This window comes from Dermacentor albipictus, chromosome 2, assembly GCF_038994185.2.
Source record: "Dermacentor albipictus isolate Rhodes 1998 colony chromosome 2, USDA_Dalb.pri_finalv2, whole genome shotgun sequence".
Classification (NCBI taxonomy): domain Eukaryota; kingdom Metazoa; phylum Arthropoda; class Arachnida; order Ixodida; family Ixodidae; genus Dermacentor; species Dermacentor albipictus.
Genome location: NC_091822.1, coordinates 44,030,398 through 44,047,277, shown reverse-complemented (window position 1 = coordinate 44,047,277; position 16,880 = coordinate 44,030,398). Strand labels below are relative to the sequence as shown.

The 16,880-nt window shown below is 47.4% G+C and overlaps 1 protein-coding gene across 4 annotated transcripts in view; it reads left to right on the top strand.

The window, feature by feature from the left end:
* Positions 1-10,565, top strand: part of LOC135912778 (endothelin-converting enzyme 2-like) — a 66,670-nt gene extending 56,105 nt beyond the window's left edge. For 2 of the 4 annotated variants that reach the window (XM_065445322.2, XM_065445320.2), the window contains 3 exons: positions 1,370-1,660; positions 9,452-9,643; positions 9,782-10,565. In XM_065445322.2, the coding sequence (XP_065301394.2) occupies positions 1,370-1,660; positions 9,452-9,643; positions 9,782-10,150 (852 nt within the window). In that variant the 3' untranslated portion in view covers positions 10,151-10,565. The remainder of the gene's footprint in view (positions 1-1,369; positions 1,661-9,451; positions 9,644-9,781) is intronic. The other 2 variants (XM_065445321.2, XM_065445324.2) reach the window with 2 other exon arrangements.
* Positions 10,566-16,880: the final 6,315 nt, after the last annotated feature.

The window sequence follows — 16,880 nt, the reverse complement described above, 5'->3', positions numbered from 1 at the left end:
AACGACTACTGCATATCACCCGCAGACGAATGGCCTAACAGAAAGAGTGAACAAGACCCTCACCAACCGGTTAGCGATGTACGTCGACGTCCAACACAAGACATGTGATGTGTTCTCGTTTGTCATATTTGCTTACAACACGGCAGTGTAAGAAGCAAAACAGATCACGCCGTTCAAGCTGTTTTACGACAGAAACCCGACCAAGAATCTCGACGCAATGCTGCCGCACGTCACCATGGGAAGAAAGGTCGCCGTCGACGCTTATCTCAAGCGCGCCGAAGAAGCCCGACAGCTCGCCCGCCTGCGCATCAAGAACCAGCAGGTGACCGACAGCCGTCACTACAATCTTGGACGACGCAACGTGGAGTACCAGCCCGGCGACCGTATTCGGGTTTGGACACCTATAAGGCGACGAGGACTCGGCGAGAAACTATTATGACGATATCTCGTACCCTACAAGATCACCCAATGATTAGCACACTGGACTGTGAGGTCGTGTCAGGCGGCATTTCGCAATCCCAGCGACGCCGCGCACGATATGAAGTGATTCACGTGGTGTGTCTTAAGCCCTTTTACGCCTGCTGACGAACCTTGTAATTTTGTTTTATCTTTTCTACGGGTGCTTTTGTTGTTCGCTTTTGTGTTTGCAGCGACAGGACGATGCTTATTAAAAAGAGGTATTGGCACGTCCACTTGTTTATCTTTCCTCGGGTGACCGCGTTTACCCGTCTAACAAATGTTATCGCTCAGTGCAGGACGTGGCAGCACGTATCGGAAGTTTCTGGAATGATAGCAATGGTTCTCTGTACTGTCTGTTGTCACTGAACCTTGTATAATCTGATTTAGTTACACGTATGTGCGACCCAAATTGTGTAGTACTTTCTGGAAGACACTCGGACACCAACGATTCGTCTGGAATTTTCGATGGTTTATGTATCAAAGCCGACGCGCTTGACCCACTGATCAGATTTCGACGATAAATATCAGAATTCGCTCAGAGTTCGATCAGAATTCGCCCAATAAAAGTTAGTTTCGTCATTCACAGATTTTGCGCTGTATTATTCCTCCCCACTACTACGTGACAAAGGGTGTCCGTTCATCGACAGATGTTAGAAAGTTCAATGTCATGCAGTGAATGCTTAGATATATGATAAGGTACGGCTATCGAAACAACATTTAAAAAAACAGCGATATCGTATGTAGAAAACGCGATCCTTTACTCATAATTATAATGAGCATGACGTTTTACAGCTCTTTCTTCCTGCAGGGTTGTGAAATTGATCCGTCGCCTTAGGCAACACGGGCGCTGCCTAGAAATAGTTTTTTCTCTCTCCCGCTCTAAGTGATGCCCACGCGTGTCGACACACAGGACAGGTTGACAAATGTCGTCATCGTGGACGGAATCGCGACTCACATGCTACAACCGGGTGCCGCCGACAAAAGCTACGACTTCCTGCCTTCCTTCTCGAAGGACGCGGGCGCCTTCGGTTATCAGCTCCTCGAGGCTCGCCGGCGTCGCTTCGACAAGCTCCGGCGCCTCATGTACACCGACCCGGAGAAGATCAAGCGCCGCAGCGATATGCTGCTGCCGGTCATGACAGTGAACGCCTATTACATGCCGGTCTTCAACGTGGTCCTCATCCCCGGGACTATACTGCAGGCGAGTCACGGAGCACGTGTTCACGAGCTCTTCAACACATATTAGGTGGTGTTCCCGTAGCTAAAACCAAAAAAGAAGCATTGTACATTTCGTTCTCTTTCGAAAAACTATTTAATTATGCGTCTATTATTCGAGAGCTTTTAAAAAAACATGCAGCAATACGATATTAGCTAAACAAACGTCAAAATGGGAAAGAGGTTCATCCTCGAAGGCGTACCCCCTTTGCAATCTTGTGAGATCCTGCTCCCATCTGGGCTAATATATATATATATGTATATATATAAACGAGAAGAAAGGTGGTTAACCGAGGGACCCGATATTTATTAGTCATATAATGAGAAGCCAACAAACACTGACACCAAATACAACATAGGGGAAATTGCATGTGCTTAATAAATGAAATAAAGTAATGATAAATTAATGGAAATTAAAGTGGATGAAAAAACAACTTGCCGCAGGTGGGAACCGAACCCACAACCTTCGCATGTCGCGTGTGATGCTCTACCAATTGAGCTACCGCGGCGGCGTTTCCCCATCCACTTTCTTGGGTATTTATGTGTACTAGTAGAACCCTGGGAGTGTTAGCAAGCGCCGGTAATAGACACGCCAAAGCACGGTGGAGGCCGTTCTGCAGGAGATGGCTGTGGTGCATTTGTTTTAGAAGCAACTACCGTGAGTGATTTATTGTGATGGCATTGTAAATGTTGGCGAGTGTTGTGTCGGTGGCATTCCTGCAAGCAATAAATTGTTCAATGAGCAAAGGATGTCAACATGACGTGTTATGAAAGAAAACTAAGATCGGTACATTTATAAGTCCCAACATGCAATGCAATCGCCACTGTCACAGCGACCAGTAATTCTTTGCCCGTGTTGTCCACCGACGCTGCAAAAGTATAGCCAAAACTCGACGGGACCGTGACGATGTAGAACATGCAAAACTCGTCGCAAGAGTGCTGAGGCCACTGCTCGTGTCGGCGAAGTGCGCAAGCTCGCGGAGCCGAGAGATGTGGTGGTCACGTGAAAGCCCGATCATGCTGTACGTTCCTGCTGGCAAAAGGAGCAAAAGCCGTCGCAATCGCGCTTTTGCAAAATGTGATAAAAGTACTTTATTCGCAATGCCTAGTGACAATAATGTGCCTAAAGGCACACTACAGCAAAACATTAAATTCCCGTAGACAGATAAAGCGTCCTTTAACCACTAAGTTGTCGTTAATTTAGAAACATTAAGAGTAATGTGAGAAAAGAAAACAAAGATCAAAGTTCCGGTTTTATAACTTCTCGCCAAATAACATCGCCGGTACGTCATGGTTACGTCAGGAAATCCGAAGTATTTTTTGTTTCTTTTTATTTAGGCCGCGCTGGTTCAGCAAAACTTCTCGAAACTCGTCGTCATGTTCAATGTTTGGCTTCTTTAGCACGCAATGTAGCCTATTTTTCCAATTGGTTCGAATCCCGGTTCTGCGTAATTTTCCATCGGATTAAAAAAAATCCGCGTGTTGATAAAATTGCGTAAAAATGCCTGGAGTGCGGCTTCTATGATGACGTGGAATCGGCGATGTATAAAGTCAAAACAAAATACGCCATACTGATGGGCGACTTCAATTCCAGGGTAAGCAAGAAGCAGGCTGGAGACGAGTCAGTGGGGGACTATGGCATAGGTTCTAGCAATAGCAGGCGAGAGTTATTACTAGAGTTTGCTGAGCGGAATAATATGCGTATAATGAATACCTTCTTCCGCAAGAGGGATAGCCGAAAGTGGACGTGAAGGCACCCGAATGGCGAGACTATATATGAAATAGACTTCATACTCTGCGATAACCCTGGCATCATACAAGATGTGGACGTGCTCGGCAAGGTACACTGCAGTGATTATAGGATGGTAAGAACTCGAATTAGCCTAGACTTGAGGAGAGCACGGAAGAAACTGGTACATAAAAAGCCGATCAATGAGTTAGCGGTACGAGGGAACATAGAGGAATTCCGGATCAAGCTATGGAACAGATATTCGGCTTTATCTCAGGAAATGGACCATAGTGTTGAAGCAGTGAACGACCATCTTATGGGAATCATGAAGGAGTGTGCAATAGAAGTCGGTGGTAACTTCGTTAGACAGGATGCCAGTAAGCTATCGCAGGAGACGAAATATCTTATTAACAAACGCCAATGCAGGAAAGCCTCTAACCCTACAGCTAGAATAGAACTGGCAGAACTTCCCAAGTTAATCAACAAGCGCAAGACAGCCGACATAAGGCAGTATAATATGGATAGAATTGAACATGCTCTCAGGAAGGAAGGAAGCCTAAAAGCAGTGAAGAAACTAGGAATAGGCGTTATGGAACTAGGAATAGGCGTTATCAGATGTATGCGTTAAGAGACAAAGCCGGCAATACCCTTACTAATATGGATGAGGACCTCTATAGAGGTTTATACAGTACCAGTGGCATCCACGACGATAATGGAAGACAGAATAGTCTAGAAGAATTTGACATCCCACAAGTAACGCCAGAAGAAGTAAAAAAAGCCTTGGGAGCTATGCAAGGGGGAAAGCAGCGGGGGAGGATCAGGTAACAGCAGATTTATTGAAGGGTGGTGGACAGATTGTTCTAGAAAAACTGGCCCCCCTGTATACGCAATGCCTCATGACCTCGAGCGTACCGGAATCTTGGAAGAACGCCAACATATTCCTAATCCATAAGAAAGGGGATGCCAAAGATTTGAAAAATTATAAACCGATCAGCTTACTCTCCGTTGCCTACAAAGTATTTACTAAGGTAATCGCAAATAGAATCAGGAACACCTTAGACTTCTGTCAACCAAAGGACCAGGCAGGATTCCGTAAAGGCTAGTCAACAATAGACCATATTCACACTATGAATCAGGTTATAGAGAAATGTGCGGAATATAACCAACCCTTATATATAGCTTTCATTGATTACGAGAAAGCGTTTGATTCAATCGAAACCTCAGCAGTCATGGAGGCATTACAAAATCAGAGTGCAGACGAGTCGTATGTAAAAATACTGAAAGATATCTATAGCGGCTCCACAGCCACCGTAGTCCTCCATAAAGAAAGCATCAAAATCCAAATAAAGAAAGGCGTCAGGCAGGGAGATACGATCTCTCCAATGCTATTCACAGCCTGTTTACAGGAGGTATTCAGAGACCTGGATTGGGAAGAATTGGGGATAAAAGTTAATGGAGAATACCTCAGTAACTTGCGATTCGCTGATGATATTGCCTTGCATAGTAACTCAGCAGACTAATAGCAAGGCATGCTCACTGACCTGTAGAGGTAAAGCAGACGAGTGGGTCTAAAAATTAATTTGCAGAAAACTAATGATTAACAGTCTCGGAAGAGAACAGCAGTTTACAATAGGTAGCGAGGCACTGGAAGGGGTAAGGGAATAAATCTACTTAGGGCAGCTAGTGACCGCGGGTCCGGATCTTGAGACTGAAATAATCAGAAGAATAAGAATGGGCTGGGGTGCGTTTGGCAGGCATTCTCCGATCATGAACAGCAGGTTGACATCATCCCCCAAGAGAAAAGTGCATAGCAGCTGTGTCTAACCAGTACTCACGTACGGTGCGAAATCCTGGAGGCTTGCGAAAAGGGTTCTACTTAAATTGAGGACGACTCAACGAGCTATGGAAAGAAGAATGATGGGTTTAACGTTAAGGGATAAGAAAAGAGCAGCTTGGGTGAGCGAAGAAACGCGAATTATAGACATCTTAGTTGAAATAAAAAAAAATAAATTGGCATGGGCAGGACATGCAATGAGGAGGGAAGATAACCAATGGTTATTAAGGGTTATGGACTGGATTCCAAGGGAAGGGAAGCGTAGCAGGGGGCGGCAGAAAGTTAGGTGGGCGGATGAGACTAAGAAGTTTGCATGGCCACAATTCGCGCATGACTGGGGTAGTTGGAGAAGTATGGTAGAGACCTTTGCCCTGCAGTTGGCGTAACCAGGATGATTATGATGATGATGATGATGACGACGACGACATAGTCTATTTTTACTGCTAAATAATTGGGTAAGCCCTAAAAGACTGTAAAAATTCATGACGTCACAGCGAGCTAGTGCGGGAACTTGAAGTAGGAGTCGCCACCCATCTTTTTTTGTTGCGCTTTATCTGGCTTCCCAGGCGTCTTATTGGGGTAAAAGTTGTATTTTTGAAACCGCAGAAGGGTAATCTACTCATACAAAAGAAATCTTTTTTCTTTAGCGTCTCTTTAAGGGATAGTAATTTGTATTAAGGATAAAAGGAATCGGCTTGACCCAGAATAGCACTAATATCGGTGGCCAGAAGACAAAAAACGTCACCAAAGAACGCGTAGGTTTAAGACAGCTGAACTGTCCAACCAAGTACGGAAGATCGTTGTTGACGAACCCAGTAATTCAATGCAAAGAATTTCGAAAGTACTTCAAGTTGATGAGTGCACCATCAGACGCGGCATTTACAAAAACATCTGCTACTAGCCTTACCTCATGAAAAGTGAGCATTTCTTGACCAAGAAAACGGCGAATAATTCTGTAGAATTATTGATTGATGAAAAATTACAAATGGAATTAAATCTCCTTACGTGCACTGAATGTGAAAGCATTGTACCGTGTCGACTATATCAATGTCCATGAAACATAGTTCCAGCGCACATTTGAACAAGGACGAGGCGAGAAAGACAACACGAATGCCGGAACTGAGTTTTATTCATTGGAAACAGGGCTTTATGTACACAGGGGGAGGGGGTGGGGGACTGCTACTGCGCAGGACCACTCAAAAATATTTCCTTGGTCGAGGCAAAGGTCATCATAGGTGTCAAAACAAAAATAAAAAGAGAAACTTTTCCCTCTTTTTTTCTCTCTTCTATTTACGTCACTCAGTACAATCTTGCTCATTTTATTCGACACATTCGTTTGCCCCGAGATAATCAATTTCTTTTGTCCCGAGTGCAACAGAAGGAGCACTGACACAGTTCTCGTTTGCATTGGAGATACAACACGCTTCAAATATTTCCCGGTGTTTCTGATCGCTATATTTGCGCAACACGCGTGTTAATTCGTTCGAAAAAAGCCTCGCATGCTGGCTTGTGCGAGCAACGGCGTATGTGGTCGGCTAAATGACCAGCGCCACTTAGTGATGTAGCATTCCTGCAATGCTCTAGCAAGCGTTCATTCAGACAGCGCCCGATTTGGCCGATATAGCATTTCCCACAGGCGAGGGGAATACTGTACACAACGCCGACTTCACATTCAACGAGGGCTTTGGTGTGCTTAATTTTGCAGGCTGGTTTCTTCTGGGATTGGTTTACAAGGCGACACATTCGTCCCAGCTTTTCCGGTGCTGAAAACACAACTCGCACCCCGCACCTGTCGCCAACCTTCTTGAGGCGGTGAGACACCTGGTGCCAATAGGGCACTACGACAGGGCGCTTTTGCGGGCGTGCGTCTTTTTTGCGGGCGTGCGTCTTTCTCGCCTCGTCCTTGTTCAAATGTGCGCTGGAACTATGTTTCACAATGCTAATCATAACCAACTAGCCCAGCTGTCCATACTTAGCAATGTCCATGCTATTTTGACGTCTATGTCATATGACGTAATTACTTGGTCATGCGACCTCCCCACTTAAGGTTCTTCGTCACGCGACGATGTCACATCACGTGATCACTTGGTAGTGTGCTCAAATTGAGCACTCAGTTTTGACTTTGGGCAAACTCAAATTTGTGAGTGGCCACCCAAATTCTGTAGATGGGCTAAGTCGGTCTTGAATGCGGGTCAGCTCAACTTTGGATTCGGCGAAGGCAATTTATTTGGCACAGGTGAGATCGGTTTTTATTGACCTTGAAACGTGGCGTGATCACTTTGTCACGTGGGTTTTCGTACCATCAGCTATTAACGCCGGACGCCGGATTTTCCGCTTCACGGGGCATATGAGGCTTTCACATTAGTGATTCTGTAGAAGCTCCTGCTGAATAAAATCAAGAACTTCAAATGCCACCTTTGCTTTGGTTCTTTTCAGACGAAAACAAACTGTACTACTTCAAAAGTCAAAAAACAAAAATCGCCGCCCCTTCCAGTCCCCGAAGATGGTCGAACTGCGAAGCTGTGTTAGTTGGACGAAGTGTTACACCATGCAAGTCAAAGTTTGCAAGCAGTCTATATTGTAAATTTTTGTTTCACCATTCATTCACCTCATTTTCGCTTTTGCGTACTTCGCGTGGTGAGCACGCTTTAGAAGCAATGCCGTTTAAGCTTGGCATCTCCGGCGCGCAGCATGGGGTCGGCCCTACGACGAGCACGTTCACGAGCCAACTCTTTATGACGCTCGCTGTAGGCAGCTTCTTCCTCTGGAATACGCACTACTCGTGCTCTTCCCGTAGTTGTAGCTGAGATGAAACGTATGGAACCACTAATCCAAAGCTTCGTTTATTGGGCGCAAAGTCCACCACTGGAGATTGGTTGAATTGATTTGACGATCGACGTGGCTGCTGGCACTTATTGCTGGTGCCAGAAGCGCCGGCAGCCACACGCTCCTAGTATCGAGCTTCAATCGCTGGGCGCTGTTCGTTGGCCGCAAACCACCAGCACAACACTTGTTTCTTTCGCGGCAGGGTGGAATCAGTAATCGATAAATTCGATGCCGATCTGGCTCAATCGCCGAAAATGCACCGTGTCACAACCCTATAAAATTCGCGTATAAGACAGCCTTCTCAAAGGGGGAAAGGGGTCACACCAACCTACCCTTCCTCCTGCTGAGCTCTTCTCCTCTCCAGCTAGGTCACGGGGCCGCTATTTAGCGAAGTTCGACAAAGACGGCACATGGTCTGCATTAATAGCTTTCCTGTAAGATATCAATGACGAATGACATGGCTCTTGCGCTTTTGCCATTTACGTAAATTCTGACTGTATTAAAAACGCATTTTCGGTTGTCTGTCACGGATTCGGTGGTTTTCAGCCAGTGGGGTTACGTCATGGTACGCAAATTCTATGCTAATATAGTCAATGTAAGTTGAAGCGTCGGAATGGGTAGTAAAGTTTTATATTAAAGATGTGGTTGAAGAACAAGCAGGAGACTTCCAGCTCGAGTCTGCGAATGGACCCATTTATCAGGGGCACTGGCGCGGTCATCTGCACGCATTCCTGATGACGTCACTACAAAGGTGTGCTATCCAAGTACCATGCCTAAACCCTATGGACTGCGTGTGGAACGTTATTGATAGAGAATCCAACAAATACATCGCAACACCAACGCTATTTGAAGGCAGCCATCGTAGACACTATAGCAAACACTCAGATGGACCACCACGTCAACGTTTGCGAACGCTTTCAAAACCGCGTAATCCGTCGTCGATCTTACTGATGGTTTAAGGAAATAAACCAGAGTAGCGTAGACATGAGGACCGTCATGGGAAATCAGGCTCAAACATAATGGTAAAAAGTAGGAGTGTTTTATATTTGCTTGTTTGTTCTAATGCCTGCCGCGCCCAATTCGTTTTATTTGCTCTATTCATTTAACATTGGTATTATGCTCAACAATACTAATTCCCTTATTGCCCCTGTTTAGCCTTGCCGTGTTTTTTCGCTTTTGGCACAAAATTCGCATATGAGACTGTAATTAGCAACACAACAATATTGCTAGCTTGTGAGAGATGCTGCATCGACTGACTACTCCATGCGGTTCACCACAACCGATCCTGCGCGCTAAATTTTATCGATTATCTCCGAGGACAACACCGAAAGCTTGCGTAGACGTTCGTTTGGAAACTGAACGTATCGCATGCTCTTCGTACGGCGCAGTCGCCGTTCGCGATGGACGCTGATGTGCCGGCCATCAACTTCGGCAGCCTGGGCCGCGTCATCGGACACGAGCTGTCCCACGCGTTCGACGCTACCTATTCGACACTTGACCAGCACGTGCAGCCGCTGACGCTCTACAGCCCGTCCTCGCGCAAGGAGTTCCTCACCCGCCTCGCCTGCCTTGCCAAACAGGTGATTTAGTTCAGCGCGTAACATCTATGTGCAAGGGCTATTGCTTGAAAGTCCATCATACTTTTCTTTTGTACCCTTTTCATGCTCACTCGTTCCTTTCGCTTTCCCTAAGAACCCCTCTTTACACGGTCGCTGCAGCAGATCAATGACGCTTCGGGCAGCCAGACCCTGGGAAACAACTCCATCTCGGAGGCATTCGCCGACAACGCGGGCCTCGAGAAGGCTCAGCTGGCATTCAAGGCGCTGCTGCGGCAAGAGTCCGAGGTGAAGCTGAGTGGCAATGGCCCGGCAACTTCGTTGGGCTACACAGCGCAGCAGCTGTTCTTCGTCAGCAGCTGCTTCATGTACTGCTCCGACCAGGGCTACACGTTCAGTCGGAACGCCTTCTACCCGCCTCCGTTCCTGCGCTGCAACGCGCCCGTCATGAACACGCGCGAATTCGGGGTCGCATTCGGCTGCGCACAGGGCGCCCCCATGAACCCCATCATTCGATGTAATTTCCACTGATACCTGTCCCCCTATTTATTTAACGCGTGACACAAGAGGGCTAAGGTAGCGATAAGAGCCGAAGTATGCACCACCCCAAGCAGAGTAAGCATTATGGGTGTGCTGATGCGTGAACGTGTAAGGGACGCTGTCACACGCTAACGCAAAAAGTCATCCAGTTTTCGCCACGTTTCGTTCCGGCACCACGGTGCGCTGATATATCTACCCACGCAGAACATGTGTGGTGGTGCAGTAAACGAATGGCTATTAGGCACAGAGTGTTTTACAACACCTCACCCCATTCCCGTTGGCGAACAAGGCGCGTGCTATTAAGTACTTCTTTTACAGTATTCCTGTCAGATGTCCTCTAGTAATGATTTGTACTTCACTGAAACCAAACGTGTGTTCTCTTTAAAAAGCTTGACCAGTTGCAGTATCTACTTGCTTTTGTTGTGCATTTATTAAGCAAATATTATTGCCTTCTAGGCACGTTGAATCTATCTACTTACCTACTCACCTATGTAGCCTCTTCTATCTACCTAGGAAGCGAGGAAATACATCGAGTGATAGCAAGGACACAGAGCTGTACTCCGCATCAGGTAACGAGTCCTCAGAAGACAGCTTTCGGCTTGTCCAGTACCGCAATGCCAAACGAAGAATTCTTAACGCATCTTCGGCGTCCAGCTCGAACACCGTGAAAGCAGCGCCTCAACGATGGCCTCACTCCATCCTCTTCGTGCTACAGAACGCTACTCACAACCTGCGCGTCCTCAACAGGCAAGCACTCTCCATGTATCTAAAAAACACCGTGCCGAACGACGTCAAGGATGTCAGGATAAACACTAGGCGAAACATTCTGGCAATCGATGTGATGAACCCGAGCGCGCTGAACATACTACAACATGTAACGTAGCTGAGTAACAACAAGGTCCGCTCCATCGTGCCAGCAAATGGTGCCACAATAACAGAAGTCATCTATGAGATTGAAAAGAAAATACCTAACGCAGACTTCCCCGTTCTCATAAAACCAGCAAGTGAACACAACGTCATTGTGCATGTTGGTCGCCTCGGCAACACACGTTGTGTGAGGATAACGTCCAAAGGTGACGGCCTTCCATCCTACGTGAAGGTTGGCCACTTTCGCCAGCAGGTTCGACCATTTATTCCAAGTCCAATGCAATGTTTCAATTGTCAGAAGATTGGCCATGTGAAGGGTGTTTGCGTAAATTCCGCCGTGTGCCCTCAATACGCCGAACCCCACTCAGGAAACAACTGCAGCGCAACCACGTTGAAGTGTCCTAACTGTCAGGGTGATCACTGCGCCTCTTCCAAAGTCTGTCCGCAGATCAAGAAAGAGATCACCATTCTTAAACAAGTGGTGAGAGGCAACTGTACCCACAAAGAGGCCGCAGTGAAAGTGCGGCGAAAACGACGACACCGTCGGAGGACTTCAGGACAGAAAATATCAACTTTTCAAGAAAAGTCAACTCGTCAAGCAGCGCCATCAGCGGAAGTTCCCAGCACTCCAAACACTGATGTTGGAAGGGAGAAAGCTCCCAGATCTCTCTGTAGAAAGGAATGGCCGCCAATTCCACGTACACGATCGCCAGAAGAGCCGCAGAAGCAGCCACCCCCAGTAGAGCAAGGTGCTGTATTCGAGGAGTCGCGGAAAACAGATGAGCCAGTGATAGCTCTTATTAGGCCTTTGATGAATGACATCCACGTGTTGCTATACAACATGCCCACACCGTCCGCCAGAGGTGCGCTTCAAGTACTGGACACTCTGAGTCCGGTGCTGGCAACCCTTGAGTAGATCATGGCTCCCCAGCCACTGTCTTTCTGGGATGAAGTCCGACAAGCAGGTATTTTTTAGTGGAAAGCCCGCGGACCCAGAGCGCACATTCCGGATTTTCGTCGCTTCGTGTATGCCAATATGTTTCCCATTATCGTCATTTGCGAGCCGAACTTATCGAACACGATCAGGCTTTCTGGATATGAATCGTTTATATCGTCAAATGTTGGTGAAAACAGTAAGATTTTGGTGTTTATTCGCCGTGGCCTCACTCACATTCATCTGCCTGTGGCACCTAATGACGATAATCAATATATATGGCTAAACGTAAAGGAAAATAATTTGACTTTTACTTTTGTGGGCCCCTACCTATCTCCGTCAAATCGATTTGATCACAAAAGACTACGAGACATCCTTTCCTCAACTCCCAATCTCTGGGTCATAATTGGAGACTTCAACGCCCATCATACACTCTGGGGAACTTCGAAGATCAACGCGAGAGGTAGAGCTCCGGTACCTTTCACCTCCAGTAATGAACTTTGGCTGCTGAATGGTGGAAGTCCTACGTTTCTACGTGGCGCCACATACAGCAGCTGCCTTGACTTGGCTTTCGTCTCACGAAGCCTTGTCACACGTGCTGGGTGGTTTGCGGACATAGAGACGCACGGAAGCGACCATATCCCCACGTACGTCAAGATCAGAGGATTGTCCCCTTTCAAAATACGGCATACGATCCAAAGTGTGGACTGGTCTAAATTGCAGTCTATCATGGAAGAACGCTGCGACGCTTGTCCATCTTTCGACTTGGAAGAGCCAATCAAGAGCGCGGTGCAAGAAACTATGCGTACTCTCACATGTTCTTCGAAACTGACGGAATATGATGTGAAACTAGGACGACTTCGAGCAATCCGACTACGTGCTGAACGAAGTACCTACGTACGAAGACAATGGACGATTTACGAACCGCCAGACGCACGCAAAAAAAGATCCAGCGCCGGTTAGACAAGCTCGAACCGCAACGTTGGACTGCCTTCTGTGAGTCGCTAGATCCACGAAAGCCTTTATTGCAACTATGGAGAATGATGCGTGGTATCCGGACACTCACCGTACAGCGGTTCCCATGCAAGGCTTTTGTTCTTTCTCAAAAGAGATCGAAGACTGACATGGCAGAGGATTTCTGCGCCAGATTATCCGGCCAACTCACAGCTACCAACATTCCATATCCTTCGAGTAGTTGTCCGCCTCCACGTGATCAACGCACGGACCTACCATTCTCAATCCACGAACTTAAGACATCATTAGCTTTGTGTCGCTGTACATCAGCGCCAGAACCTGATGGAATTTCCCTACCGAGCTCTGTGTCATCTGGCGAGCCAGCGAGAGGTATTCTCCTTGAGTTGTACAATAAATCTCGGAGAAATGGCACGCTAGCAACAAGCTGGAAGACAAGTCGCCTTGTTCCACTGCTGAAGCCTGGCAAGTCGCCATTGCAAATCTCATCATATCGCCCAATCGCTTTGGGAAGCTGTGTGGGTAAAGTAATGGAGAGAACGGTCCTAGGACGCCTGGAGTGGTACTTGGAGTACCACAACACATACCCGGATGCCATGGCGGGATCTCGACGTGGTCGATCATGGATCGATAACGTCGTTGACCTGGTCAGCTACATTCAGCATGGGAAATGCCATAAGCGTCTCTGCGTTTCTTTATTTCTCGACGTCAAAGGGGTGTATGACGACGTTACGCATGAAGCCATCCTCTCCGCTCTCGCAGAGGTAGGAGTGGGTGGTCGGATGTTTCAGTGGATACGGCGTTATCTCTCCGTGCGATCCTTTTTTGTAAGCGCCGAGGAAGGTCATATTTCTCTACATTATAGCTGCCGCCGCATCCCCCAAGGCGCCGTACATAGCCCTGTGTTACTTAATCTAACCCTAGTTATTCTCCTTAAGCCCGTGCCAACAGCAGCAGGCCGTCAATGTACGCGGATGACATCTGCATATGGACGTCTGCAGTAACACGCCTACAGTTGCGAGCGAGGATTCGGAGAGCCACCACCCAAACTGCTATCTACCACCGTAATCGAGGACTGGAAATTTCCTCCGAGAAATGCGCACTAGTGCCATTTACGCGCAAACCCATGACAAACTACAGCGTAATGATAAATGGCCAAATAATACCACGTGTTCGATCGTGCAAGTTTCTAGGTGTCATAATCGACAGGGACTCGTCATGGAGCCCTCACGTATCATACGTGAAAGAACGGTTGACAGGCATCTGCCACCTGTTCCAAGCTTTTCACTGGCAAGACCTGGGGAATGTCGACAAGTGCCATGTTACAACTGTACAGGGTGCTTTTTCTCGGCTTTCTGCGATACAGCTTGCCAGCAATAAGCAACGCAGGTAAAACGAATCTACGCACAATACAGTCTTCATGCCCAAGCGCTCCTGATCTGTCTAAGCCTGCCTCAGAGTGTTTCAACAGTGGCTATGATAGCAATCGCTAGCGACCACCTTGTAAAAACCCACATTGAAATTGAAGTGCTCAGTACCCATATAAGGCATCTAGCCAGGACTCCTCGTCACCACTTAGCCTCTCTATCAGCGGACAGACCACGCACATCTTCCAGCCAAACGATAACCGCATCTGATGAATCATTGCCAGCTTGTTTCACTCCGGCTGCGAGACATACGATTCATCCATGGTGCCTCGCTCAGCCAAAAATCAACCTCCCAATACCTGGCATTGCGAAAAAAGCTAATCTAACATCACCAGCCCTTAAGCAGATCACGCTATTACTATTGTATGAGAACTACCGCGACTCTACGCATGTCTACACTAATGCATCTGTCCTGCCAAACCGCTCCGCTGTAGCAGTCGTGATACCAGTGAAAGTTACAACAATCAAATTTAAGACGACTCATGCGACAACATCGACGGCAGCAGAGCTAGCAGAGCTCTTTACTGCCCTTCATTACACTGGTGATGAACCGCCCCACAGTTGGACGGTATTCTGCGATTCGAAGGCGGCACTCTAGTCTCTACTGTCACCTTTACAACATGGACCGCACGAACTGCTAATATTTCACATTACAGAGACGTTGCACAATATAAGTGATGCAGGCCATGAGGTAACCTTCCAATGGCTTCCAACTCACTGCGGGATTATCGGCAATGAACGGGCCGATCAAGCTGCCCGCTCAGCCCACAATGAGGAGCACCACGCACCAATTCCACTTTCTAGAACTGACGCAGTACGGAAGCTCCGCCTGCTTGCTCGGCAATGCACCACATCGCAATTGAATGAGCTACATTTAAGAAATGCAAGACTGTGCTCCCTTGATCCGACATTAAGTCTTCGAGCGCCATCACAGCTTCGCCGTGGAGACGCCACGCTTTTGTATCGACTGTAGTTGGGCGTTGCCTTTAGCAAAGCCTATGCATTCCGCATAGGGATGACAGACACCACAACCTGTGACCACTGCAGCTATGAAGAATCGATTGATCATATTTTGTGCCCTTGCCCACAGTACACACCACAGAGGGTATGCCTTCGTCCCGAACTTGACCAGCTGGACGACCAACCACTATCGGAAAATATAATTTTACGCCATCGAAAGGACCTAACGTCAAAGAAGAAGGCCGTGCAAGCACTATTGCGCTTTTTGCGATCTGCCGGCCTTTGTGAACGTCTTTAACTAGAAGGCCTTTTGTGTGTGTGTGTGTCCGTGTGTGCGTGTTTCTTCTTTTGTTTTTTTTTACGCTTTCCTCTCTGTCCTCTTTCTAGCCCGTATCTCCCATCCCTTGTGCAGGGTAGCAAACCGGAGATATACCTGGTTAACCTCCGTGCCTTTCCTCTTCATCTCCCTCTCTCTAACTAGCCTCTTACGGCAAACCAGTGTCCTAAGTTGTCTGCAATCTAGGACTGCTAGGCATGTGCTCATGGCAGTGATGCCATCGCGGTCCTTCTGCCGTTGTCATTCCAGCTTTGTCATTCGACTATCGTCATTCCATCGTCATCCTTGACGTCATGCGGTCGTCTCGCGCTGCCTTCGTACTATCGTCACCATTTCAGACACTTCATCGCGCTGTCATGGCGTCGTCTTCATGCCGCCTTCATCCATCCATCGACGTAATTCCATCTTCATAATTTCATCGTGATCATGCTGTCGTCATCGAATCGTGATTATGTCGCGTTACGATGTCATCGTCGTCCAACAGTAATCATCCTAAATACGTCGTCATGCATTCGTTGTCATATCAACACCGTGACGCCGTTGTAGTCATTCCATAGTCGTAATTCCAGCTTCGTCAGCCGAGTCTCGTCCTACCACCATCATCACGCCGACATTGTCACACAACCGTCGTCCGACAGTCATTACGCCATCGCTGTTTTACACGCCGCATCATCCTACTGTCGTCGCCACGCTGCCGTCATCATACCATTGTCATCCTTTCAGAATTGTTATCCCGCTGTCGTCATGCTGAGGGCGTCTTCGTCTGTCATCATTAAATTATGATTATTCTATCGTTGTCATTCCATCGTCGTCATTGCGTCGGCAACATACAATCTTCGTCATGCATTCGTTGTCATACTGTTGTGCTGTTACCATCGTTGTCGTTCTATTGTCATCATTCCAACCTTGTCATCTGAACGTCATGACGTCATCGTCACAGCATCGTCGTCATACACGTCGTCGTCCTACTGTCCTCATGCCGTCGTTGTCAAGTTGTCGTGGTATACCATCGTCAACATTTCAGAATTGTCATAGCATGGGCGCCGACTACGAGGGGGCTGGAAGGCTTCCCAACCCCCCAACAAATTATTTCTGGTGCTTCCCCCACCTCCCTCCCCTTGGAGATTCGCGATGGGTTCAGGGGGCATCGTGTCTTCTTTTGTACGGTTTTGGACAAATCGTCTAAAGAACTATAGTTGAATAAATGTTGAAAGAACAGCACAG